The sequence below is a fragment of the Eumetopias jubatus genome, unplaced genomic scaffold (assembly GCF_037043125.1).
Source record: "Eumetopias jubatus isolate StellerSeaLion01/CBP00866 unplaced genomic scaffold, mEumJub1_p1.0 scaffold_5, whole genome shotgun sequence".
Lineage (NCBI taxonomy): Eukaryota > Metazoa > Chordata > Mammalia > Carnivora > Otariidae > Eumetopias > Eumetopias jubatus.
In genome coordinates this window covers 73814429-73841986 of record NW_028274811.1, presented here as the reverse complement: position 1 = coordinate 73841986, position 27558 = coordinate 73814429, and the positions used below count along the sequence as shown (strand labels likewise).

The 27558-nt window shown below is 39.7% G+C and overlaps 2 protein-coding genes and 1 pseudogene across 3 annotated transcripts in view; 1 reads left to right on the top strand and 2 right to left on the bottom strand.

Annotated features, from left to right (window-relative positions):
• Window positions 1–127: 127 nt before the first annotated feature.
• RFESD (Rieske Fe-S domain containing) lies at window positions 128–11802 on the bottom strand. Its single transcript, XM_028089304.2, has 4 exons — window positions 11725–11802; window positions 2276–2451; window positions 2123–2157; window positions 128–413 (listed from the first exon to the last, which is right to left on the bottom strand). The coding sequence occupies exons 2-4, from the start codon at window positions 2448–2450 to the stop codon at window positions 150–152; spliced, it is 474 nt and encodes a 157-aa protein (XP_027945105.1). The 5' UTR covers window position 2451; window positions 11725–11802; the 3' UTR covers window positions 128–149.
• SKIC3 (SKI3 subunit of superkiller complex) overlaps window positions 11801–27558 on the top strand; it is a 169659-nt gene continuing 153901 nt past the window's right edge. For both annotated transcript variants that reach the window (XM_028089297.2, XM_028089296.2), the window contains exon 1: window positions 11801–11976. The gene's annotated coding sequence lies outside the window, so the exon portion shown is untranslated. The remainder of the gene's footprint in view (window positions 11977–27558) is intronic.
• Window positions 13642–14311, bottom strand: LOC114198041 (nuclear cap-binding protein subunit 2 pseudogene; annotated as a pseudogene).

Sequence of the window (27558 nt, the reverse complement as noted above, 5' to 3'; positions counted from 1 at the left end):
TACTTTTGAACTGCTCAGCTTTATGTGATTTTTAAAGATAAGTAATAAATGTGCCTATGTTGGAAAAATTAATACTCTTTGGTAGTGAAGCACAATTATTCTAATATATTCAAAACATACACAACAGTTTTCATTGCCATATAGTTTTATCAGAAAGAACTCCGAATTACTTTGAAGTCTCCAGTGGCATAAAAATCAGAGTCACACTTAAAAGGTTCATTAGAAAGAGTCACATAAATATTCCCATTGTCCACCGTCACTGTATGGATCCTTTGCTTTACTCCTTTGGAGCACCATTTGGGTTTTGCTGATGGATCTCTAGGGTTTATAGACTGATACAGTCCTTCTCCTGTTGCCAAAGTAATTTTGTATTTATGCCAGGGGCAAACTATACATGGTCGTCCATCAAAATCCTGGGAAAGGAAATAAATGATTTAATAGTCTGACATTTCCAACATTCACAATAAATCTCAGACTCAGAACAGATTCCATTGCAGAAAAACCAGGTTAAAGAACAGGCCAGCTTCTCTTTTTTCCTTCCATTTACAAATTATTCAGCATAAGGCAGAACCTAATCTTAGCAGTCATCAAGTCCCTACTGCATTTGATTATAACCCCAGTGTGTTAGAACTCTATCAGAAAATGAGCTCAGGCAGCTATACCATGTGCCTGAAGCTATGATGTTATCTATTAGATGTTAATGTCACTTCCTTGACAGAAATGGGGCAAGAGCATCAAGTGCTTCTAAAGGAGTTTTCACTAGCTGCTGGAAGAATGGTAAGCTTCAAATATAAATTTAAGAGAGGTTACTAAAGGCACGAGTGTGTATGTTAACTGAAGAGCAATTTGTGATCCAAAGTAGTCAATTCCCAACTTTTTAACTGTCTTAAGTCAGTGCTTCTCAAATTTTAAGGAGTATGGGAATCACCTGGATCTTGTTTAAATGCAGATCTTGTTTAAATTCAGTAGTCCGAAGATAGGGCACAAGATTCTGTAGTTCCAAGAAGCTCCCAGGTGACACCAATGTTGCTGGTCTATGGACCACACGTTAAGTAGCAAAGTCTTACAGGTCTCATTATGGTCCAAAACGGAAGGAAATTCTTTCACATTATCATCACTAGGTGCTTACATTTGTTTCTCTACACCAGAAGTGCAGTAATACTGATCTTGTACCCCCACAGACCAGTCAACAAACATCACATTTTCTTAATTCATAAATCCATGTTCATTATTTAAGCACACATATGTCCTTTAACATGAGGACAGGTGTGGAAGTAGGTAGATATGAAGTATAGAGAGAGTGGAATGCTAAGTTTCACCTTGTATTTTGTACCAGTGCCAGGGGCGGGGGGGGTGGCGGGAAGGGGAGGGATAGAGAAAGATCAGTTTTATGAAGTAGAAAACAAGAAATTAGGCAGCTAGCCAGTTTGGGAATGCAAGGAAGTAAGTTCCCGCATTCCTTCCTCAAATAAGCCTTCAGTGTGTGGTTTCCTTTTTAAAATATACATATTTATATTTTTACTACATTATTCATGTAATATATACTCACTGAAAAAACTCAAAACTGTGTAGAAGTGTATAAAGTACAAAGTGAATATTATTTTTTATTTAAAAAGTGGGATCTCATTAGACCTATCATTCTATGACTTGCTTTTTTCACTCAAAAATATATTGCTGACATCCCTCCATACCAACACATACAGATCTGCCTCATAAATTAATGAGGCAGTTGTTACATAGTTTTCCACAGCATGGCTATTCAGTTTATTTAAACTGTTTCCTATTGTTAAAACATTTAGGTTGCCTTCAATTTTTCATTGCAACAAATAATGCCACAGTAAACCTCTCCGATATATATACTTGAACATTTGTGCAATGATATCTGTAGGGTAGATATCTCAGAGTATAATTGCAAGGTCAGAAGCCATGCATACGTCCCCTATTTATCTGTGAAATAGTTTTCTTTACGTTGTAGGACTGTGAATTCCTGGAATATTAGCAATTATACTCAAAGCATTAAAATACAGTTCAAACCCAAATATAAATTATTTTTGCATACAGAATGAAATAATATAAATAAGAAATATGTGAATTTGTAGAGGATAGATTTAACTTTACATACCTCTATATCTCCCAAATGTAAAGGTCCTCCTGAGTCTGAAAAGAAATTGAATATTACATCTAGTCACTAAAAAAAAAAAAAGCCTGAAATTTTGATAGTTTTGTGGTTAGTAAACAAACATACAAGGTTTACAAATGAAAAATAAACTCTTACGGTAACAGCGAATATCCATAGCATGATATTCTCCTTTGTGGTAGAAAATGACCACTTCTCTATCATGGACAACAGCTGTCATTCTTTCAGATTTTTTAATGTCCTCTTCTCTGCCAACATAGACAGAAGAATATTCCTTCATTTCAGGATCTTGTTCAGAGCCATCAAGATCCATGCTAGTTGAACAAAAGAAAAAAAAGCAAGTAGTCTTCAACAAGTTTGGCTACAACTTAACTCACAGAGATCATCATCATATTATATATATATATATAATTTCTTTAAGATTGATGGAGGCTTTTTTATAGCTATATAAAAATAACACATTCATAAATACTGAATTATAGTTAGTCACGATTTTGAGTTAGAGATTCTTAAAGCTTGCCCAAATTAGGGAAGACTCCCCACTTTGAGGCTGGACTTAGATTCATTTCAATGTGTAAGATGGATATTTCAGAAGTCCCAAGACCCAGAGACTGAAGTTTCACTGTTCTTTTATTCCCTATCATTTCAATGCTAAACAACACCCAGTTATCAGTGTTGTTTTCAGCCTTCTCCTAAAGGTAGGACTCTTTGATAGTCTGAATAGTCTTGGATCTCTTGGTTGAGATAACTCATTTGATTCTAGTACAAGGAGATAGGTATGAATGGGCACATTTCATTTTCTTAGACAAAAATTAACATTACTTTCTTCTGCCTTATTTGGGAATTCAAAGAGATGGCTTTCTCTTCAATTAATTTATATAAGTATATAAACCCATATTTCTAAACGAAGAAGTTTTAGTAGAGAATCTTCAGGTACTCTAAATATATTTTTTCTCAGTGCAGATATTCAGGCTACTTTTTTGAAAGGAACCCTTTCAAAGAGACCTTATATATACTTTAAGAACATAGTCATAGTCTGTTAATTCCATGTGAGAAGGAAACATCAAGATACATCAGTGTCAGGACTGTCAGGCCTTGTAGAGGATTTTCCTAAGGACCTCCCATTTGGGGGTTTTTATTTTATGCTGACAGTTTCTGAATAAAACTATATATCCTGTTTTGCCAAGAACTGCTATATTTTTTCTTTCTCCACTCCTAACCCCAAATCTTTCTTCTTATCCCCACCCTCTTTCCATTAGAGTTGTTATCCCAAATTTTCTGGAAACATTCCTGCCTTTCTTCCCTATCTCAGGATAGAGACTGTGGTGGTCTATAACTTTCAAAAAGTGTAAAGAATGATGTATAATATTATCTTAGGGTTGACAAAGAATTTTCTTCCCTAGGCAAGAGCACATTTTGAATCTTTTGTACGTAGTGAGATAAAAATCACAAGACACAAACTGAGATCACTCAAATGACCTTACCTTTTATTTCTTAAATAATTACATTTTCGGATATCCCTGCATGGTTTCTGCCCTCTGCTGGAGAATGGGAATCTTCAACCATCTGGACAGTATCCAGTTTCACAACTGGCATAAGGCAAACTCACTCCCCGATATGGTGGACAGGAAAGAGGCTGCCTACAGCATTTGGGCATGAGATCTTATATGTACCTCGACCATTATCTTGGACCAGCACTACTTCAACCCCTTTATTATATGAGAGAAATGAAAAGTTCATGGTAACATCTAATCACAACCTACTTTTTTCTTTGGGTCACTGATGGACAAGTTTCTCTGTAATCTATTTAGAGAGGAATAAATGCCTAAAAAGCAAGCAAGCAAAATTCTCAAGACGTGACTACTGAAAATAATCTTTAGCAAAGAATTACAAAATTTCAAAAGAAAAATTTCAACAGTGGATCTTCAGATTCTCCTTTTGCAAAGTTCTCTTTCCTTGTCAGAGATTATCATTCATTTGATAAATATTTTCTGAACATGTACTATGTGACTGGCACTTCAAGGAAGTAAATCAGATCAGGTCTCTGTCCTTTGGATATTATATTCTAGTTGGCGAGATCAACCACAAACACCAGTAAACAAATACACAAATGAGATAATTACACACTACTGTAAAGCCATGAAGAAAATGGACTGGGCAATATGAGAGAGAAAAGGGGAGGCCATTTTGCAAAGAAAAGTCTGGGGAGGTGACTCTGAAATGACAGTTGAGCTGGAACCCCCCCAAAATGCAAATGAACTAGACATTTTAAGCGTTGAAGGAAAAGCATTCCAGGCTGAAGGAATGTGAAAGCCTGAGGAAAGGGGGAGGTAGGGGGAGGAGGCTTGGCTAATTTGAGGAACAGATAGGAGACTGGAGCATAACGAGTGAGCTTGATGAGACAGGAGCCAGGTCATGCAGCACTGTGTATGAATTTTATTCTAAGAGCAATGGGAAGGCACTGAAGGGTGTAAACCAGGGAAGGGTGACATGATCTATTTTTAAAAGAATGCCCTCTCTGTGTGGAGAATAGATTCTAGCAAAATAAGAAGGAAGCACAGAAATCAGAAAGCCATTGCAGTGGTCCATGGGAGAGAATATGGTGGTTTTGATCAGGGTGTTGACTCTGTTGGGGGAGTAATAGTAAAACAGTAAAAAGTAATAACAGCAGCAGCAGTAGCTACAATCACACTGTGCTAACTACGTGTCAAGCACTGTTTGAGGACTTTACATTTATTTAACTCATTCAATCTCCCAACATATTACTACAAAAAGGTATTACTTTAATTGTACAGTGAGTAAACTGAGTGAGGTCCAGAGAGGTTGGGCTCATTAACTGGAATAAAGGAATACAGAAAAATAAATAAGGGTGCCTCCCAGGTTTTATTTTTGTGCAACCAGGTAGACTGTGACTGTGACAGGAAAGACTGAAAAAGGAATGGTATTTTCACAAATGGAAAATCAAGAATTAGCTACATTTTGCACATAGTTTGGGGCACCTAAGAGACATTCAGATAGCGCTATCAAGTCTACACTTGGATATATGAAACTAGAGCTGAGAATCTTTGGAGAGATAAATTTGGGAGTTGTCAAGTTACAGAATTCAATGGAATCACTTGGAGAGGGAGTGTAGACAGTCTAATACAATTCCCAAGGCACATCAACATTTAGAGGTCAGATGAAGAGAGGCTTAAGAGAGCCAAGACCAGTAGAGTATCCAATCGATTTCTAATCAAATGAAATTCACTCACCGCTCACTACTCTATCCTACATTCTCCTCAAATGGCAAGTGGTAACCCAGCAAAAAAGGCAGGCAGTGAGGTAAAATCCATTCTAATACTGGCCACCTAGTCACACAATGAATGATCCATGAACAAAATGTGGGCTTCCTAAGAAACTGTCCCAAAAGACTGGTTCTTTCACGAAGAGCTCGACCTACACTATACCCCTTTCTCCTTATAATTTCACTTACTCCCTTAACCTCTACTCTCTTAGAAATCAAATACTGGTTAATATCCAAGCAATGGTTTATATCCAGAATTATTATTACTACTCTTTTCCCAGTATTTTTAAAGTTTGTCTCCTATTAGACTCTTAAAAACTTTTTTGGCCAAAAATAGAAATTGAAAGGTGAGAAAAATCAAAACTAAGAAATCTCTCAATATTGTTCATTGACACTGGCTCAAGGGTCAACTCTGCATAGGTCTTTTCCAGTCCTCTTTTTAAAAAAGATTTTATTTACTTGAGACGGGGGAGGGGCAGAGGGAGAATCTCAAGCAGACTACTCCTCACCCCAACCCCAAGCACAGAGTCTGACTCGGGGCTAGATCTCAGGACCAAGAGATTATGAACTGAGCCGAAATCAAGTGTCGGACCCTTAACTGATTGAGCCACCCAGGCACCCCTGATCCAGTCCTTGAATCAAAATACTGATTTGTAAAAAAAAATAATAATAATAATAATAATGATTTGTATTCATCACAGTATAACATTTAGGAGCCATTATTTGACATTCAAAATTAAGCACCAGTCAGCCTTAAAAATGGCATATATGTTCATTTTATTTTTTTTCTTTAATATTTTGGGGCCTCCAGCCTTTTTTTTTTTTTAAAGATTTTATTTATTAGAGAGAGAGAGAGAGAGAGAGCGTGAGCAGGAGGAGGGGCAGAGGGAGGAACAGGCTTCCCACTGAGCAGGAAGCCTGACCTGGGGCTCAATTCCAGGACCCTGGGATCATGACCTGAGCTGAAGGCAGGTGCTTAACTGACTGAGCCACCCAGGTGCCCCCATATATGCTCATTTTCAATCCAAAATAACTCTCCAGTCATAGTATCTCAATAGATGTTTATGTTGACACAAGCTTTCCAAAACAAGGAAAGGTCTTAATCAACATTTTCAATTTCAGTTCCATTTTAACAATTTTATTATTTTATGGATTTCATCAGATTGGGAAACTAGAGAAAGTTCCAGATAACTTGAGAGGCATCACTCTGCCTTACACAAGATAAGGAATTACATATAGAAAAGGAAAAGGAAATGAATCAAAGTGATGGCCCATGATAGTTGTAGAGATCCAGATGGTACTAAACATTAGGACGGTTGCCATGGGATGCTCATGATATTAAACAAAATACAACTGCCTATAATTTAAGATACTTACCAAAATGATAAATCACATGTCAACTTCAAATATTCTAATTTTGAAAGATGATCCTTCCAAATCCATGTTTACTTCAAAAACAGTAATATTGTCATATTCATAGGAAGTTGTACAGAATGATGATGTACCTTTCCTTGATAACAGGAAACTACCTTTTTAATTTCACTCAAGTCTTACTTTAACATTTTACATACAAACACATATATGCAACTTCTTTAAAAAGGTCACTTGGACCTTGATGAACCTAGCTTAGAATGGTTATAAACTATAGACCCAATCCCCACCCCGCAACAAGAGGGAAAATTTGTTATGTGGCAGCACCAAGAGTCTTCAGGCCTTCTGATGGCTTCTCTAAATATTTAATCTTGTATGACTGATTGGAAGTCTAGAAATGTTGGGAGGAAAAGAGCATGGATCATTTAAAAAATAAGTTTGTAAAACAGAAATTATTATTTAGAAGTAAAAATCTCTATGCGACTGTGTTAGGAGTGAGCTTTAGAAAGAAGGAATTTATAGGCTACTATTTTGAGAAGGGTAATTCTGAGCCATAAGGAAGATAGATATTAGATCTTACATAAGCCTGGGCTTTAAAACTGAGGTGTAGGAAGTGGGATGTTTGTGTGTGTGCATGTGTGTTGATGAGAAGAGGCAGGAAGGAGCTTTGAATTCAAGGTATAAAGGAAAGCATTACACAAATCAAGCTTAGGAAATTACAGAGATGTCAAATTTGTACTCTGAAGTTTGCACTGTTAACTCTTGCTCTAACTAACCTAGTTAATTTTTAAATGATGGAAAAAAGAACGTGCTATTTTAAAAAAACTATTTCACAATAAGTCAAGCTGAGAAAGACAAATAACATGTGATTTCAGTCAAATGAATAAACAAAGTAACAAAAGGCAGAATCAGACCTATAAATACAGAGAACCCGATGGCTGCCAAAGGGAAGGGAGTAGCGGGGAATGGCAAATCGGTAAAGAGGAGTGGGAGATACAGGCTCCCAGTTATGGAATGAGTAAGTCAAGAGAATCAAAGACACAGCAAAGGGAATATAGTCAGTAATACTGTAATAGTGTTGTATGGTGACAGATGGTAGCTACACTTGTGGTGAGCATCACTTAATGCATAGAGAAGTTGAATCACTATGTTGTACACCTAAAACTAATGTAACATCATGTGTCAACTATATTCAAACAAAAAAGTTAAAAATTATTTTTCAATGAAAAACAAAAATATAGTATGTTTACGAAAAGTCAATGAGGACTATGCCATGATTTTCTGGAATAGCTATGGCTGACAGAAGGCTGGATTACTACAACTCTAAACAGTTATCTTGTTTTGCTTGATATTGGCAGGTACCCAAAGTATACAAATTGCTCAGGTGGTAGTATTTACCTGTGGAGACAGTATTGGGTGTGCAGCCTTTTTCATATTCTGTGACAGGACAGATAGAGGGGCAATAAAGAAAAATGGGTACAGATGAACTGAAATAGGCTGAAATAAAAAAGAAATATGGAATTTGCAACACATATAACTGACAAAGGATTGTGATTCAGAATACATGAAGAACTTCTATAAACCTGTAAGAAAGTGCAAAAAAAAATTTGAAAAATGGGCAAAAGATACAAACATTTCATAGATGAAGAAGTCTGAATGGCCAGTGATCACACGTAAAAATGCTCAACCTCATCAGTAGGAAAAAATAAAAGAAATGCAAGGCAAAGTCACAAGTGGGATATTATTTTCTATCCAGTCCACTGGCAAAACTTATACCAAGTATTGGTGAAGATACGGAGAAATTGATAGTGATGACATTGATTAGCAATACCACAATTTGGCATTACCTAGACTTTACTAACATATCCATGACACATTAATCCCCCTTTAAGTATATTCCAGAGAAACATGCACAGGTACAACAGGAGACATGCTCAAGACAAGCAAAGGACAGGAAAAAACTCAAAATGCATCAACCGTAGAATGCAGAATTTTTATGTTCATTTGGTGGAATGCTATGTAGTAGTAAAAAATGTCTGGGTACCTCAAGTTGGATTAATTTCAAAAATATAACTTTAAAGGAAAATCTTTTTCAAGAATTCAGAGTATGCTTCTATTTTTACCAAGTGCAAAAACAGGCAAAACAAAACAATATATAATGGATATATGCAGATAGAGTAAATTTATAAAGAAAAGCAAGGTGATAGTAAACACAAAATTTCTTAAATGTCTCACAATATTACATTTAGTCTTATATTTAAAATTACTCTTTTAACATTTAAGTTGTATCCTACTTTTTTAAAAAATATTTTATTTATTTATTTGAAAGAGACAGCAAGAGCGAGAGAGGGAACACAAGCAGGGGGAGTGGGAGAGGGAGAAGCAGGCTTCCCGCCAAACAGGGAGCCCGATGCGGGGCTTGATCCTAGGACCCCGGGATCACGACCTGAGCCGAAGGCAGATGCTCAACAACCGAGCCACCCAGGTGCCCCAAGTTGTATCCTACTTTATATTTATATAGCAAACGATCCAAAAACCAAGAAAGAGGGGATATAAATGGCACTTTCTATCCTCAGAAAATGTGCCTGTGCACTTAGGTCATGAATGGACTATTTGAGGAATTTTGTTCAGCTTATTTAAAACTTGGCACTAGAAAAGGAAATAAATGAATATTTACTTTTCTTTTTCCAGGCAAAAAGTTAGAAAAGAAATACTAGTATCAAGCAAGTGACAAAATACATGAGATGTGGAATAGCATCAAAAGTTAATTTAGTTCTCCCCCATTTCCAAATAAATGAGAACGAAATACAATCCTTCAAGTTTCAGTCTCTTCGAACACAGAGTTTTAGCAGGGTTTGCACCCCAACCAAGGAAAACTACAGTGAACTTTGCAGGAGCTGATAAGAAATGAGCAGAGAACGCTGGGCTCAATGATAAAGGTTTCAGAGAACTATGATTACAGTCTTTCATTTTGCTTAGGAAAGTATTATCGTATCTCTCAAATAGTGGTCATATTCACTTATGGTATCTGGTAATATTTATAATTAACACCAACATTATTCTTAATTAAGTATTGTGAATATCACAGTCCATTCAGACAACAAGAGTCAATGTGTTCACCTTAATTACTATTACTTTGATGCACTATTCCATATGCTCCCACACATTTCCTCTATTTTGAATCAACTTTAAGATAGCAGAATCTTAATTAAATAAAAAGAAAGTGAAAAATTAACTGGTCTATACATTTTGGGGACTAAATGAAGAAAAGTTACTTCTGAAAAATTTAGGCATTTTGCTCCATTTTCCTCTTAAATGTTTTTTGGCCTGTGCCTCAAATAAGTTTCTAAAGGTGCTAGCACCATATAAAATTACAGATTAGCTAAATGGATCATCAGTCTCTATCAAATACCTTTCCAGCATAGGTTGAATTAAAAAAAATTATGTTTCCATAAGACATTGGAGACAAGAGACATGAAATTAAAGGAACTTGTTACTCTTGAGCTCTGACAAAGGTGCTTTTACTAAGCCTGCAGCCTCGGCCTAGACATTATCAGAATGCATAACTCTGGGGTGACACCCTTGCCTTCAGTTCAAAGAAGAGAAATGCCTTTGATAGTAGTTTTATATTTCTTTGGATGGCAGAACAATAGTAGGTAAAACTAGTTATCCTTCAGTGAGTGCCAACCTCTTGGACTGTTTGCATACCTGAGTTCATTAATCCTCGCAAAACCTCCAAGGGGCAAATAGTTTATTTATTTTCCAGATGAGGAAACTAAGGGTAAAGAACCCTCTTTAACAAAAGGCTTCCTAAAACCATAAAGTAGCAGTCAAGATTCAAACCTGTATCTTCTGAATCTAAATTCGGTGAACACTGGTATATAAATCTTAACATTTCATCTAAGTAGCAACCCACAGGTTTATAAAAAACATGTGGCCTGCAAGGAAACTGTCTTAAAGATACAAAACCTTTTAGCAAAATAAAGGTATCTGTGAACGTATATATGTGTATCTCCAGACATGGTACTTAATTTTTTTTTTTTAATTTAGGAATGCTAATGTGCAAGAGTTGTGTCAACAGATGTTTAAAACGGAATAGTTCCCTAATCATATAAAGTCACGTAGCTGCTCTGGAATCCGCTACCATCGTCCCTATTAGAGATCTGTGATCACCAGGTGAGTTCATCTGGGCTTGTATCCCTGCTCTGTGTGAACTGGGGCAAGTTGCTTAATTTCGCTGTGCTGCAGTCTGCACGTAAAAAAGGTCGGCCATAGCGGCTGTGGTGAGGAATAAATGCTTCACCATAAATCAAGTGTTTTAGAGCAGGACCCGCCCGCGAGAAATGCTCCAATCATGTTAGCTGTCATCTCTGAGGTCCTTCCAGCTCTGACAATTTATTAACGCATGACTTCAAGCTGTATTTAACATTTTAGTAAAGACGGTCTACAGTAGTTACACAGAGAGGCGCTCAGGAACCACAGGCACAGTCTCACAGTCTACGCGTGGCTGTCCTGATGAGGTGGACTGCTCCACCTGCAGACCTCGGGAGACGAATATCTACGACGGCCGGGGCTGCAGAAACCCCGGGGCCGGTTTAGCGCGCACAAATGCCAGGAAAGCTAGTTTTTTTAAAAACGCCCCTCCTGCCCCACCCAGGAGGCGGGTCCCGCGTGGGCCCAGACTCCAGGGTGAACAAGCTCGGCGGGCCTTGCTGTGACTGGGCGGAAGCCTGTCCGGAGGTTAACGGTTAACGAACGCGTGCCCTCCCTGAGAAGGACCAGGAGCAAAGGCCGACAAGAGCCCCTCGACCGCTCCAGGCCGCCACTGCCGCCGCAGCTGCCGCCACCGGAAACCAGAAATCAGGCCGGCCGCCCAGCCGGAAGCAGCGGCGCTCGCGAGCCCCGCCCAACCCCGCGCGAGAACAGGACTTACCCTCCTCGAGTTCCTCGCTCCGCCTCCGCAAGACCAGCCAGCCGCGGAATGCGCGTGACGCTACTGCGCCAGCCAAGGTTCTGACCGCCGCGCGGAGCGTCTTCGCGGGGCGGGGCGAAGTCGCCCACGTGACCCGAGAGCGCCTGGCCTCGGAGACTGCTTCTGTGGCACTGCCGGCTGATGACCGCCCCCTCCGAACCGTGCTCTGCTGAGACCGCCGAACTGATAGTCGTAAAAGTGTGCTTGACAAACGTAGGTGGCATTTATTTGTTTTTAAATGTTTGTTAATCTCACTACATTTATCCACATTTTAAGTTTATTTGCTTATTTAAGCAATCTCTACACTTAATGCGGGGTTGGAGATCCAGTCTCAGGCTCTTCCAATGGAGCTAGCCAGGCGCCCCTTGTACACATTTTAAATGCACCCACCAATCTCACTCTCAGGAATTTACCTTATAAAAAAATTCCCAAAAGTTCGTCACGATGCATATAATCCATGTATAAGGCTGCTTATTGCAAGGAAAGAGTAAGAATAGCTGAAGTGATCAGTAAGAGGGAAGGATGGTTAAATAAAATACAGTGTGGACGTGGGAATTACTTTGGGACCATATACTCACAGACCAGATTTCATGAATGTATTGAATGTTAAAAAGGAAAGTACACAATACACAATTCTTTAGTGTAAATAAAAATTATTTCTCAAGATAAAAATAGGTATGTTTGTACATAAGCTTTTTATAAAAAATCTTTTTAAAAACAACAGTGGTTGCATTGGAGGTGGTGGTTTTTTCACTTCAATTTTTTGAACATTGCAACTTTTTTTCTGTACTTTCCGAGTTAAAAAGAAACAAAAACCCACTTCCTACTTGTGTTCAAAGCTGGAAGCAAGTTGAATCTGGCATATTTTTAAGAAGTGTCCTTGACTGTCTTCTAATGCTGTATTTTTTTTTTTAAGATTTTATTTATTTATTTGACAGAGAGAGACACAGTGAGAGAGGGAATACAAGCAGGGAGAGTGGGAGAGGGAGAAGCAGGCCTCCCGCTGATATTTTTTCTAACTTCCCAGGTGACTGCAGTGTGAACGAGGTTGAAAACCACGATCTATATTTAATATCCCGAATACTGATCTCAGATCCTAGAGTGGCCCAATGGGTCTCAGGCAGCTGAAACCTAGGGGCCTTGTCCATTTACTCAGTGTGCCGTGCAAATACCATTTTTTCTATAAGCCTCAACATATAAGAATTTGAGAAACCCCAAATAATGGATTTGCCTCCAATGCTAGTTTCTTTTGATTTCTATTCTGTTCAGTAGTTTTAGGGTGATAGTAATATTTTATGGGATAATTTCCCTTTTGGCCATTTATTTCATTGATCCAAGCAAAAACTAACCATCAAGTTTTGATGAACTGCTTTACCAAAGTGATAATAAAATATATTTGGACTTACTATAATTTACATTGTCTATTAACCATGCAAATTATTTTATGGCACATGTAGGGTACTAGCAGTGTTTAGCTTGTGTCATGGAAGGACTAAATAAGGTTTGCTGTTTCTAATGAAAAGTCCTTTCTTGCCTTGGCATAATTTGGGCATTAAAATGAGACATATCTTAGATTCATTGACCTTAAATCTGATTTTTTTTTGTCAAACATCTTACATTCAGAACAGTACAACATAGCAAAACCCCATTTATTACATTTTTATTTCCTGCAAACTTAAAATTTTTGAGGCCCCAATGAAGACCACGAACCTATTATCAATTTTTAAAATTTTCCAGCTTCCTGAAAAAAGTGTGGTGTTTTGGGCTGATAAATGTAACCTTTTGCCACAGAATACAAATTCTGACCTGGTGACATAAAATCATTCTGGCAACCTGACGTATGGCCAAGATTCTAAGACTACAGAATAAAGGCATTCCTTTGGATTCTGTCCTTTAATAGTTTTCAAAGGACAACCATAAAATGGCTTCGAACTCAGTAGAGACCTTGATCAAAGCATGTTAAAAGTGGGCAGGTTTGCAGACCTTGGGTAATGCATGGCAAATTCAACAGACCAAAGGAGTGAGTTTTCATGATGGGGCTCTCACCACTCACTGGTTTTGGGCCAGTTTTCCATAGCCTCCTCTCCCAGCATCATAGTCCTGCCGATACTCATCTCGTACCTGGCCCCCAGATCGCCCACGGCCATACTGCCATCCCTCCTTAAAGCCTGCGTCCCAGTCTGTGCAAATGATCCAGTCATCCAGACGAGTTCTGTTTATGTACCTCATGGCATTTTCTGCATCTGCTCTTGAATAGTATTCCACAAAGCAGAACCCACATGCTGTTTTCTTCATCTTATTCAGGCCCATAATGATCTTCTTTATGTCACCACTCTTGCTGAAGAGTTCATAGATTTGTTCTTCAGTTGTGTAAAAGGAAAGATTTCCAACATACAATGTACAGCTCTTCTTCAGTAATTTTTCCTGTTCTTCATTGTCACCCCGGAAGTGCTGGTCCCGGTACTGGCTCAGCTCCACGTAGGAGTCGCTGCGCAGCGCCTTCAGAAGGCCACTGGACATAGTGCAGAGAGGTGGACGAAGACCTTAAATCTGATTTCTAATAAACTGAAGACTTCAGTTGTTATGCATCCATAAATACACAAGAGGGAGAGAGAGAAATGCAAAGTGTCTTTTATTTCCACCTAAGGTATTAATGGGGTTAATCCTGTAATAATATGAAATGCCTGGAGAACTTTAGAGGGAGTGTGGGGACACCTTCTACCTTTTCTCTCCTTGGAACCAATCTGCATCTTCCTCTAGAACCTTTCTCCATTTTTTCTTTCATCTTTTCCTTTCCTACTATTGACACCTAGTGGTAGCCCTAGCGTGAGTTTTATTACCTACCACGGAAAACAACTTTTCCTCTGTGAACTTACTCATCAGTGTCTTTGTCTAAAAACAGTTTTAAATGTCCCTTCTCACCTGTGTGAGCCCCTCTCCTGTGCTCTGAGCATCAGGCTGTGTCTAGCAGACTTTTGGGGGACCAAACTCTTCCTCTTAGAGAAATTCAAAACCTACCTTCAATCCTAAACTATAATCTCTTTGTGAGCTAATGAAGACATCAGTGTGCTGTTAGTTTCACTACAGGTAGGTTTGAAGAGTATCAACCACTCTGGATTTCCTGTTCTTTCAAACCAGCAAAGGGTGACAACACTGCTCTTATTAGGCTAGTGGGATTCAGATGGGAAAGTGAAGGTGGCTTTAAATACAACCTATCTGCTTATGACTTCTAACTGGAAGTCTCCATGATATTCATTTGTTGTGGATACCTATGTGACATTCCTACCTGGATATTGTGGCAGAAACAGTGGTGTTCACCAAATATCCCATCTACTACCCCACATTTCCCATAGTGAGTGTGACTACTTTTGGCCAGTGGGCGAATATGCCATGTGTCACTCCTAGATTGAAGCGTCGAAGAGCTCCTATTCCACCTCTCCAGTGTCTCTCTCTCTCTCTCTCTTTTTTTTGTCAACAACCACAGACATTCTAGATGGTGGACCTCCACTAGTCTGGGTCCCTGAGTGACCATGTGGAACAGAGACCACCCACCAGTCACTACCTTCCACCAAGCCATGAAAGATATGTAACAAGTGAGAAATAAACAGTTGTTGTGTTAAGCCACTGAAATTCTGAGGTTGTTTATGATTGCACCAAAGCATAATTTAACCTGATATCTCATTGCTTTTCAGTTTTATGTGTTCAAGATTGAAATATTAATGTTCTCCTGTAAACCTATACTTCCTTTGTTCCCTCCATCTCCCTAAGTGACAGCTCTGCTCATCTACATGCTTAAGGGAGAAACCTGGATGCCCTACTCACATCTGCCCTTTCCTCACTTCTCCTGTGCAGAAAAGAGTTGACATAGTTGACCTAAGACTGCTGTCTTTATAAAGCTCTGCTTGTAAGGTTGGCCCCTGGCTGACATCTGGGAATTTGGCTGGCACATAGTTCCCTACACTGATACAAGATTTTCCCTAAATAATAAGGACGCCTCACTGTGACTAAACTGTTTGTACAAACAATATGGTTTATGTTGACCATGACCTGCTTTCCTTCTGGGATTCTAGAACTTTGGTACATGCTAGGCAGGGGTGCCTATATGATCACCTCCCAATAAAAACCTTTGGGTGTTGAGTCTTTAACGAGCTTCCCTGGGCAAAAACATTGCACACTTTTTTGTGCATTTTCATTGCTGGCAAAAGAGTGAGCTCTGTGTTACTCCTCCAGAGAGGGAGAGAACATAAGAAAGCCTGCACCTGGATTCTTCCATTTTCTACCTGTGTCCTTTTTCCTTATTATCCAGCTGTGTATCTTTATAATATCATATAATAATCTTAGCATGAAAAGAACTATATAATGAATTCCATGAGTCATTCTAGTGAATCCCCAAACATGATGTGGTATAAGAGACCCCTGTAGGTATCTCCCCATATCTAATCCAGCACTGAGTCCTGTCAATTCTACTTCCTAAAATATACTTCAGATTATTGTGCTGCTTTTTTTTATTTGTTGTCACCACTCTGGAAGGTGCTATCATCTTTTATTTGTATTGACCTTTAACAGGACCCCATAAAAAACACCCTCTCTTTTTTTTTTTTCCCTGCCTGAGTTTGGAACCAACTGAGAGATACAGTAAGAGATCAAAGTGTAAACTTCATTTAACAATAAAAATCTAGATTGGGATAGCTTAAATGTGCAGCCAAATGGATTTGCTAACATCTCCGGAATTAAATTTATATGCCCAAATTGCTGCCCTCTGCCTTAGAGCTGTCCATCTTGAGAGGATGGACCAGATTGTACTCTCATTAGGCACACAGTTTTGCAGAAAGGAGAAAGAAGAGGCTGAACTGAGCATACAAAAAAAAAAAAAGAGGAGTGAAGGTTGCAGGTTTTAAGATCTCTTGCTCACTGTGAATTTTATCTTCCAAGTGGAACTCCAAGTCCTGGGCATCAAGCAAATGATATACATGCTGACCATGAGTAGGCAGTGGAGAAGGGAGCGTGGTCAGTGAACACCAGGTTGTCAGGAGTGAGCCTCAAGCAAAACGCTGGCCATTAGTACCTAGCCAGGCTAAACAAAGTAGGCACAGAGCTCCGTGGGCCCAGCGAAGGGCCTTCGGTAATATGGGTCTCAGGGTGCAGGCTGCTGCTCCTTGACCTTGAAGCGTGGTTGGGAACATCCTCATTCTACCACGTTCATTCTCAGCAAAGGTAAGAAGGCCAGAAAGACCTCAGAAAGCAGGCATAGCTAAGGCAAGGATTAAATTACAGGAAAAATGTCTTTTGGTATTTACATGGAATATTTCTTGCAATTAGAGATAGTGAAGTTAATGAAACATAAGCTTCAGGTCCCCTCACATGTGTGGGCCCTTTCCAAGGTCCTGAGCAGCTCTAGTAATGTGTTCCCACGGTCATCCTTTATATCCTTTTACTATAATTTGGAAGCACACAAAATTACACAAAAGTAGTACAGGGAACTCTATCGAAACAGCCATTTTAGAAGTATGCTGCTAATCAGATGCCACATCAGCCCCTAATGCTTTAGTATGTATTTCCTGCAAACAGGGACGTTCTTCTGCATAACAACAATTTCCTTCAGCCCTCAGAATCAGGAAGTTACCCTGACATCTAATACTCAAATCCAGTTCAGAATCAAGTTGATTTAGTTGTCATGTCTGTTTTGCTTCCTTGTCTGGGACAGTTTCTCAGTCTTTCACTAACATTTCTGACATTCATATTTTCCAAGATTATAGGTCCTATATTTTGCAGACTGTCCCCCAACTGCAGTTTGGCTGACCTGCCTTTATGATGAGATTCAGATTATGCGTCTTTGGCAGGAACTTCGCACAGACTGGATCTGGAGCCCCTGTAGGGCTGCACTTCTCTCCCCTTCTCACTCAGCTTGAAGGAGACTCACTATACTACCACATTGCCATCTACCCCACTTGGCCTCTGTCTGTCCTCTCTAAGCCACTCTGTGTCCCCCCAACCCCCGAGCCAGCATAGGTGTCTACCCTGCCCTGTCCTCCCTACTGGCTTTAGGACTGAATTGTTCGTGAGGGAAAGAGAAGAGGAAAAGGAAATAGTTGTCCTCTGTTTTTGTAAAAACGTGCAAAAGTAAGATGACTTAACTTCAGTGGATGAAGGCCATTGTCTCTTTTCCTTCTGTCACGCGGGCATTTTTGGGATTTGGTTAAGAAGCATTTGAGTTGGAAATGTATTTATTTTGCGTTTGGTGGGGTATATTTATATGGTTTGCGGCCAATTGTGGTGTATAGTTAAGTTTTTGCTGGCCATCCCAGTGTAAAAACAGCCTCCAAAAATCCTCCCCATGCCCACTGTGATGACTCTCCTTATATGCTAGCATGCAGGCCAGGGTTCTATCAAAGTGTGAGTATGGGCTGTGGTGTCTGCCCCAGGGAATATGGAAGTCTTGGAGGAGAAATAAGATTTAAACAGGTAGAGCCAGAAACTATGCTATGGAAAGTTTTGTCTTACATCGTTAGACTTTTTGGTAAAATTGCAAACATAGGATTCTGTTTCCATAGTACACATGGGATGCACTCAGTAATATAGCCTAAAACTATAAATTCATATATCTTTCTTGATGGGAATCACGTGAAATGGAATATATCATAATTCCTATGTCTATAAGTACACAAGCCTATCCTAAGACCACCATTTGTTTTATGCTCTCTGCCAACTAAAAAAAAAGATTAACTGTGCTATAGGAAAGATCCACTTGTCTTTCTATTCTCTTTATGTAAAATATTTTAAAACTGTTATTATATGAAGGGACGAGTAAAGAATAGGGAGACAAAAATTGTAGGTAAAAAGTATGATGGTGGTGTGTCTAGCAATTAATAACTATTTGTTATTATGTTTGGTTTTTAATATTTGTATTTTTTGTAATTATTTGCCCATTCTGAATATTCACTTTCATACCTAATTTTTTAAATTTATTATTTTGTATCCTTTTTCTTGAAGAGAGCCTCCCCCTCCCGCCCACTGTGACCTGGATCTACCCTGAGCTACATCTAAACTGCAGGGTGGCTTAGCTCTGTGCCCACTACAGAGCGCTAATGAGTATCTAACTGGAAATTGTCCATGACAGCGTGGGTAGGCGGCACTGCCTGGGCTGCTGCAAATTCCATTTGCATTCTGGCCCAGAAAGGGAAGCATGGCAGAACTAGCCTTGGATTCGTATAGATGTCACATGCTCAAAGTCACTCCACACCATCTCATTGAGTCCAGATGGTGCTGGAGAAAGCATACCTAGAGGCAGATTGCTTAGCCAAAGTCACTGGAGGCAGTCACTGAGGCACAGGACTGAAAATACATGCTCTATGAGAGCTCCATGGCCCGACATAGAGGCCCTGCTCAATTAAGTAGGAGGATTCAGAATGGAAATGACAAGAGATTTTTGATCTGTAAGAAGGAAGGACACCTGTAAGAAGAGAAAGAGACAGGGACCTCCACCTGTGAAAATTTCTAAACTTGTAAGAAGGCAAGTTCAACTGACTGTCTCAGGTAAATGCATAAATGGATCTTCTCCTCATGCCCAGAGTTGCTAAACATGATGCCAAATTAACCTTTTATGAGTGGATTTCTCCCAGTTGAGTTTACCTCACAGGTTGTAGATCTGGACCACCTGCCTCCACCAACTGGCATCCACTCTGGGGAAGCCGAGACCAAGCACATTTCTTATCTCATATCCTAAGCCTCTTCTAGAGAGTCTTTGGTGACACCAAGTACTGGGTTCTCAGAGTACAGTTTTGCTTGGCATTTGTTCTAGGAGCGGGGGGTGGTTTGGTTCCTAAGTTAAGTAGGTGGGTGAGGAACCAGTGCTGCAATAAAGTTCTGCTTCCTGTTAACACTTTGAACTCTTTTTTTTTTTTTTTTTAGATTTTTTTATTTATTTATTTGAGAGAGAGAGAAAGTGAGAGAGAGCATGAGAGGGGAGAGGGTCAGAGGGAGAAGCAGCCTCCCCACTGAGCAGGGAGCCTGACGTGGGACTCGATCCCGGGACTCCAGGATCATGACCCGAGCCGAAGGCAGTCGCCCAACCAACTGAGCCACCCAGGCGCCCAACACTTTGAACTCTTAAAAAGAGTGAGGGTCATCATAAAATGGGAATTGAACAAATAGAACCTCAGAGGTCCTAAAGGAATATCTGTTCATGATGAGCAGCTACTGCTGCTGAAGGAAGGATCCACAAATCCCCCATGCTTCAGGGGGCTCTCCAGCAGAGGCTCCGTGGAATTGGCAATCAAGGAGGTCTTTGATTTTTTCATACAAGATAGGAAATTTTGATTTTTGAACTGCAGTTCTTTGGATTTTGTTATCTTTGGGCTTTAACCTGCAAGAGGATTTAATCTCTGAACCTCATTTTCTCCCTAGACATTGGTTTAGGGAGAATGTTTTAGTTTCGACTGTTGTTGTTTGTTTTGTTTTTAATTTGGCCCCTCTCACCCCAACACTGGAGAGAGTCCAGGAGTGTTAGTCTAGTTGACGTTCCCTTCACATGAGGCCAAGGGGTAAGGACTGTGTGGTCCTATCTGACACTCTGCTGAGCCCAGTGTTTCTGGCATGTATGTGCTGCATTAAAGGTGTCTCTGTCTAGTGTTAGGGTCTCCACATTTCTTGAGAGCAGCATTTTAAGTCTTGACACAGTGTCTGACTTCTCCTCTTGTTATAGAATTAATTAGGTTCATACAATATGCTGCCAGGGATGATTCCCCAGTATTCCTCACCTTTACTCCACCTGGGGTATCAACTTGTGGCATAGTTCTGACACTGCTATTGATGCTTCTGAATCTGGTTTCCTCAGGCCTTAGGGAGCAAAAATACCTCTGCCACATATTCTTCAAAACTATTGCCTTAACCTCAACTCTGGAATGTTCTGGGCTTTGCCTATATATGGTAGAATATATCTTCAATGCTTCAGTCCCTTCCGCTATGCCCCTGTTCCTTCTAGGAAGTCTTGGGTGAGTTTCTAACAGGTTAACTTGCTGCTTAGGTTGGTCTCTTTATCTGCCATATGCACTGTTTGCCAAACTGAGTGCCTTCTTTCCTTCCTTTAACTTTGTCCTTGCTTTCTAGCCTGGACTTTTTCCCCCTGGATCTTCCCGAAAGAGGCACTGTGCAAAAACAAAATTTCCTTTAGTTGGACGATCCTGAGAGAAGCAAACCTTCCATGACATCAACATCTAAGCAAGACCTATGCTTGCTCTGGTATTGTCCAAGCTGGCTTGACTTTAGTGTGTCATCTTGGTTGTGCCTTCTCTAGGGCCCCAACTCAACACATTTCTACTGCCTATTCCCTCAAAGTGTAGGCATTACCAATATCCTACTTTTGTTATCACTTTTGAACTCACCTAAACTGAGTATTTTATCCTGATTTTCCCAGTCTTCTTCTCCCTTAAATCTGTATTAGTCTTCAAGGAGGTGGTTCTAATGGACTAGCCCCAGAGGTCAGGCTACAAGGTCCATATGTGACTGCTGGAAGTCCTGTGTGTGTGTGTGTGTTGAAAGTGGGGACAGTTCCCAAAGAAAGGATTATTTCAAAGAGGGCAGAGGTTCCTAAAACGTGTTCGCTTGGAGGGTTGTTTTGCACTTAGCATATTGAAGGCTCTGAGAGGTCCTGCTTTCAAGAAACCTAGTTGGGAAGCGAGGAATCAAATAGAAGTTATCATAAGGAAGTACTCAGAAAAATTCAGAATGTGGGATATTCTGCAAGACAACTGGCATGATCTTTTCAAAAAACACAATACCTTTTTTTTAAAAGGTCAGGGTGGCTATTTTGGAATAGAAGAAACTAAAAAGATATAACAACCAAAGGCAGAGTATACACTGTAATTAGATTTTGGCTCAAAAGGAAAATATTCAAGTTATGTTGAGGACAAAAGGAAAAATTTGAATATGGACTAAGTATTAGCTGATTTTAGGGAATCATTAACTTCCTTAAGGGTGGTAATGCTCTTGTGGTCATGCAAGAATTCCTTAGGAGATGCATGCTCAAGTATTCAGAGATGAAGGGTAATGATACCGTGTTTGCAACTAATTTCCAAGTTATTCAAAAACAGCAAAATATATATAGATGTATAAAAGGAAAGATGGCAAAATGTTAATGACTATTGAATATCAATGGTGAATATGTGGGTGTTCTTTTGTATTATTCTTTAACATTTCTATGTATTTTATAATAAAAAACCAAAAAGAGAGATGTATTTAACCTAGTATTCTAAACATTTTTCCTTTATGATATATTAATATGGAAGCATCTGTTGCTTCGCAAAGTATACTCTGGAACATGTTGGCTTAGGTCAGGCTTTCAGTGGCTACATTTAAGAAAAAATATGCAGTAATGATAAATGCTCAGTGAAGAATACATATCTTTTTTAAAAATTCAGGATGCCCTCAAAAAACTCCATCCAGCTAGCTGAGGAAATGTTTGCTACATGTTTGCTACCTCATCTACAGTGCAGCAGTTCTAATACTCTTTTAACATAGTGGTGTGACTTCACTGGCCAGAGGAATGAAGTTCACAGCTTATAGAGTGGTTCTTGAATGTCTAGCATTGCATTATCCAAATCCTTTGTTTTAATGTTACCTTCTGGATGATCCAGGCTAAATTCTCAATCAACTGTATCCTTCCGTGCTTAAAGAATTAGGTGAAATGATAGATGGCTTAGAGCACTTTCAGGAAGAGAGAGAAACAAAAATTTGCAGGCATAATTGACACTTCCTATCTGGGATGAAGTTATAAGGAAACCCTATAGTATCTCCTGATGGTCAGTTCTATGTATCAGCTTGACTGGGCCAAGGAATGCCCAGATATTTGGTTAAACATTATTTTGGGGTATGTCTGTGAGGGTGTTTCTGGATGAGATTGGCATTTGAATTGGTTGTCTGACTATATAAAACAAATTGCCTCCTCCAATATGTCTGGGCATCATCTAATCCATTGAGGGTTTCAGTAGAACAAAAGAACAACAGAACACAAGATTGGAGAAAAGGAGAATTTCCTCTCTCTGCTTGACTGTTTGTGCTGGGACATTGGTCTCCTGCTCTCCATCTGGAACTGCACCACCAGTTCTCCTGGGTGTCCAGCTTGTAGACAGCACAACATGGGATTTCTCAGCCTGTATAATTGCCTGAGCCCATTCCTTATAATGAATAAATATATGTGTACCCACACACTATTGTTTCTGTTTCTCTGGAGAACCTTGACTAATACATTCCTTACATCCACTTGGATGGCTTTAGAGGAGACAACTCAAACTGATTAAACAATGAGGAAATTTATTATTTCACATGAGACAGTCTGAGGTTGGATGACTCCAGCTTTGGTTAATTCAGCTGCTCAACTACATAATCAAAGACGTAGGATTTTTACCTTTCCATTCTTTGAGCTGTAATGGTGTTGGCCTTCTGTTAAAGTTATCTCCCCTCTGTGGGTTACAAGATCGCTAAGAGAGTTTTACATCACATCTATAAACTACACCATGCAGAGGAAGAAAAATTATTACCTCTACTGATATCTCCTATTTAAAGTGAGGAAACCTTTGCCAGAAGCTCTTACCTCTAGTTTCACTGTACGGAACCAATCAACCAGGCAGAATGGGATGACCATGGTTGACTTAGATATCTCCCAGAGCTGTGGGGAGGGTTATCTTCCTTAATGGGTGGAGTGGCAGTTGTGAAATATGACACCAAAATCTTTGACACTTCTTCCATTAGAAGGTAGGGTTTACACCTTTAAAATCTGGGCAGATTTGTGACTGCTTCAACCAGTAGAGTACAGAGGAATCTGTATGACTTCTGAGACAAGGCCCTATCAAGCCATGTGACTTCCACCTTGCTCACTAGAACATTTGTTCTTGAAAACTTGAGCTGCCTTAGGAGAAGTTCAGCTGCTCTAAGGCTACCATGCAGTAAGAAGGTCAAAGCCACATGGAGGGCCATGTTTAGAGACTGTAGTCAGTAGTTCCTGATGAGCCCCGCTTTTGAATATTCCAGCCAAGGCAGCAGACATATGAGTAAAGAAGCTCCCAGGGACTTGTAGACCTCAGTCATTTGAGTCTTCCCTCATTAAGGCCTCAGTTATCAAGGAAGAGAGACAAGCCAGCCCTCCTGTACTCTGTCCGTGTCCTGACCCACAAAATACCTAAGTGTAATTAAATGGTGGTTATTTTACAGCACAAAATTTGGGATAGGTTGTTGCATAATAATAGATAACTAGGACATGTTAGTTCTGGACAAAATTAGGATTTTTTTTTAGTAAGGCAAGAGAATAGTCAATGTTATTGTGGACAACCACAGAGCCTGCTCCATTTTTGATGCCAGGTCTTGTACTGATGTCCATGGGCAATGGGTTTCTCTAACATACTCAACTTTTTGATTTTTTTTTTTTAAAACAAAAAGTGTTTCCTAAGGTTAAGTGACATCCTTTGGGGCAAATGACATCCCAGGGTGTCTGGGTGGCTCAGTTGGTTAAGCGTCTGCCTTCAGCTCAGGTCATGATCCCAGGGTCCTGGGATCGAGCCCCACCTAGGGCCCCCTGCTCAGTGGGGAGTGTGTTTCTCCCTCTTCTCAAAGTTCATGCTCTCTCTGACTATCTCTGCTGCTACCTCTGTCTGTATCTCAAATAAATAAATCAAATCTTAAAAAAAAAAAAGACATCCCACAGGCATGATTTGGTTCAGACATTTTGGGCCTAGGGTCCTTTCTCAAGCCTCTGAAGAGTTACATTCTAGACTTGGTCCATCCAAATTAACACCAAGCTCCCCTGCAAACACAGACGCCCATTGGAACAAAAAATGAGAAGCAAAGCCATTCTTTAGTCTAATCTAATACAACCTCAAAATATAAGTTGAGATAAAGACTAGCTGTAATAAGGAGACTCACAAAATTCACTGGCCTAAAGAAATTTATTTCTTTCTCACATAATCTTCTACCCATTTTAGGCTGTCTTTCTCCCACAAGATCCGGAAAGGACCCAAATTCCCTTCATCTGGTTGCTCTGTGACCCTCTACGATGTTGTCCTCATCAGCATGGCTAAACCTGATCATTGTTAGATTGTGTGATTGTCACATCATATTCTCCAGCCAGCAGGAAGGGGAAAGACAACATGGAGGAGCCCAGCCCAAGCCCTATGTTTTAAGACCTAAGTCTGGAAGCCACCCATGTCACTTTTGTTCCCATTCTGTTGCTGAGAACATAGTCACATGGCTCTAACTAGATGCAAAGGAGGCTGGGAAATGTAGTTCCTGGCTGAGCAGCCACATAAGAAGGGGAAAATGGATTTTGGTGAATAGCTGGCAGTCTCCTCCATTCCTAGCAAGTCATTTCTTTACTTGGATAATATGGAAGCTAAAATGATGAAACTCTGATATAATTGTATAGTTTTTCTAAAATGCATTTAATTCTTCAGGCAGCCATTTTTTTAATCTAGCACATTCTCTCCCACCTCACACTTGTGTGTCCAGGCTGCAGCTCTAACAGATACATCTTACATAAAGTAAGACCTGTATCTTAGTCTTGGATGAACTTCTTGGCTGTTACCTGTTCAAATGACAAAACAACACCAACAACAATGATGAACCCTTCGCAGCTTTACCTCTGCCATTTACTAGCTGTTTGACTGCTGGCAAGTTATCCTTAGCCCCAGTTTTCTTATCTATAAAATGGAGAGGATTATGATATATCACTTTAAGTTGTTGTAAGGATTAATTGAATTGATGCTTGTAAAGTGCCAAGTTTCATAGAAATTATTTAGGGCAACCTTCTTGGGTCCCCTCTTTCTTCGGGGGCTTTGTAATATTACTCAAAACTATTGCTTAATAAACTTTGCTTTGCTGCCCACTGCTAAAAAAAATTAATAAATTTTAGCTATCATTATTATGGTTTTATTATTTCTCTTATGGGTATTTTGTAAGGCACACATTAGTACCTTAATAAAACCATACCCAGAACTGCCAGGGTTTGGGAGCAGATTTCACCACATGGAAAAAGGACTAACTCTTTCCCTTGAGCTTGATATTCCCTTTGGGGTTCTCTGCATTTCAGGTTGGTGTGAAGTCTCATCAAATCACATGGTGAGCAGTTAAATATCCCAATTTGACATGTGGTGGAAGACTAGAACCCATATGTTCTGATATCTGGGTCATTTGACTTCCATTTTTAATGTATCCAACACCATTTTACTACTCACCATTTTACTACTCTGACATGATTTAGTTATCTATTGCTGCAAAACAAACCAAACCCCAAACTTAATGAATATGAATTCTTGTTTCTCACAGGTCTGTGGGTTAGCTCAACAGTTCTATCTTCATCTCCCCTGGGCTCACTCATGTGGCTGCATGTAGCTGGAGAGTCAGTTGGGAACTGGGCTTAGCTGCGACGGCTGAGTAGCTGGGCCTCCCTCTCCATATGCTCTTTCATTCTTGGCTTCTTCATGCCATGGTGATGTTAGGGCAGCTTTTCTGAGAGGGCAAGTCCCATGTGTATGTGCTTTTCAGTACCCTGCTTGTGAACGATCTTCTGATGACCACTGCCAAAGTAGGTGACATGACCAAGCCCAGACTCTGTGGGAATAGATTACACAAGGGTGGATATCAAGAAGAGTGATTCACTGGAAGCTATTATATAATTACTCCTACCCGTTTTGTGGTTGTCAATTCCAGGTTTGGCCAACCACTAATAGTTGGTCCTAAGTTCCCACCCAAAATTTTAAATGGAATGTATGTCTATGATATGTGATATATCTATATCTATATATAAGTTCATATGTACTTTGCACATGATGGATCTTTAATAAATACCCAATGACCGAGTGAATGAATGAATCAGTCATGTCACCAATGGTAAGAATTTGCAAAGAATGTCCTATAACATTAATTGTAGGTTGAGATTTCTCAGCAAAGTCCTTACCATGAAAGTCATAGTTCTTCATAGAATACAAATTTTTTAAATACAAGAGTTACATCTTTGGTTTTCTTCCCTTTGCCCCACTATGCTCAATATAGTGTCCAATATGGTTCTTCAATACATACTGGCTGATGGACTAAATAAAAGTACACTTGGAATGTTCTTACTTCTTTGATAAAGAACATGCAGTAAGCTAAAATGAGACTCTTTCTTGCCAAACTTCTTCAATTAGAGCTTGCTGTGACAAATAACAGAAAATCCAACTCAACTGCCTTAAGCAATAAGAAAATGTATGTCCAATAAGCATGCCTCTGGTGTTTGACCTGACAGCTCAGGGAGGTCATTAAGGACCTCAGTTCATCTCTCCACTCTGCCATATGCATAGTGTTTTCATCTCTGGCTGGTGCATCCGATGGTCAGAGGTGGGTTGCCAGCAGTCAGGAGTACTACATGCTCCCTCATTTACCTTCATTGGGAGAGAGAGGGAGAGAGCATATTGGGCTCATGACTCTTCTAAGAAGAGTTAAGGACTTCCTTCCTAGAAGCCTCAGCAACTCCCCTAGCCCTGCAACACATCTTGCTGGTCTTAACTGGATCACATCATCATTCCTGAGCAGGCTGTGGAGGTAAAGGGAGTGAAATTACTTTGATGTGCTTAGACTAATTAAGATCCAGTCTTAGAGCTTCCCTCAAAGCACTTTTCTCCTCATAAGAGGCATTAGATACAAGAATCTTAATCCTGTTAGAAAAGGAGAAATGGATGCCAGGAAGACAGTAAACAATTACCGTGCACAGTATACGTTCTGTAAGGCCGAACTTCCCTATTATTATGTGCCACCGTTGTTGCATTAATCTTC

Coding starts and splice junctions, on each gene's coding strand:
- RFESD (XM_028089304.2), bottom strand. CDS start 2,450: ATGGATCTTGATGGCTCTGAACAAGATCCTGAAATGAAGGAATATTCT. Junction 2,158..2,275: donor TATGGATATTCGCTGTTACC/GTAAGAGTTTAT, acceptor ATTTCTTTTCAG/ACTCAGGAGGACCTTTACAT. Junction 414..2,122: donor TACATTTGGGAGATATAGAG/GTATGTAAAGTT, acceptor TTCCTTTCCCAG/GATTTTGATGGACGACCATG.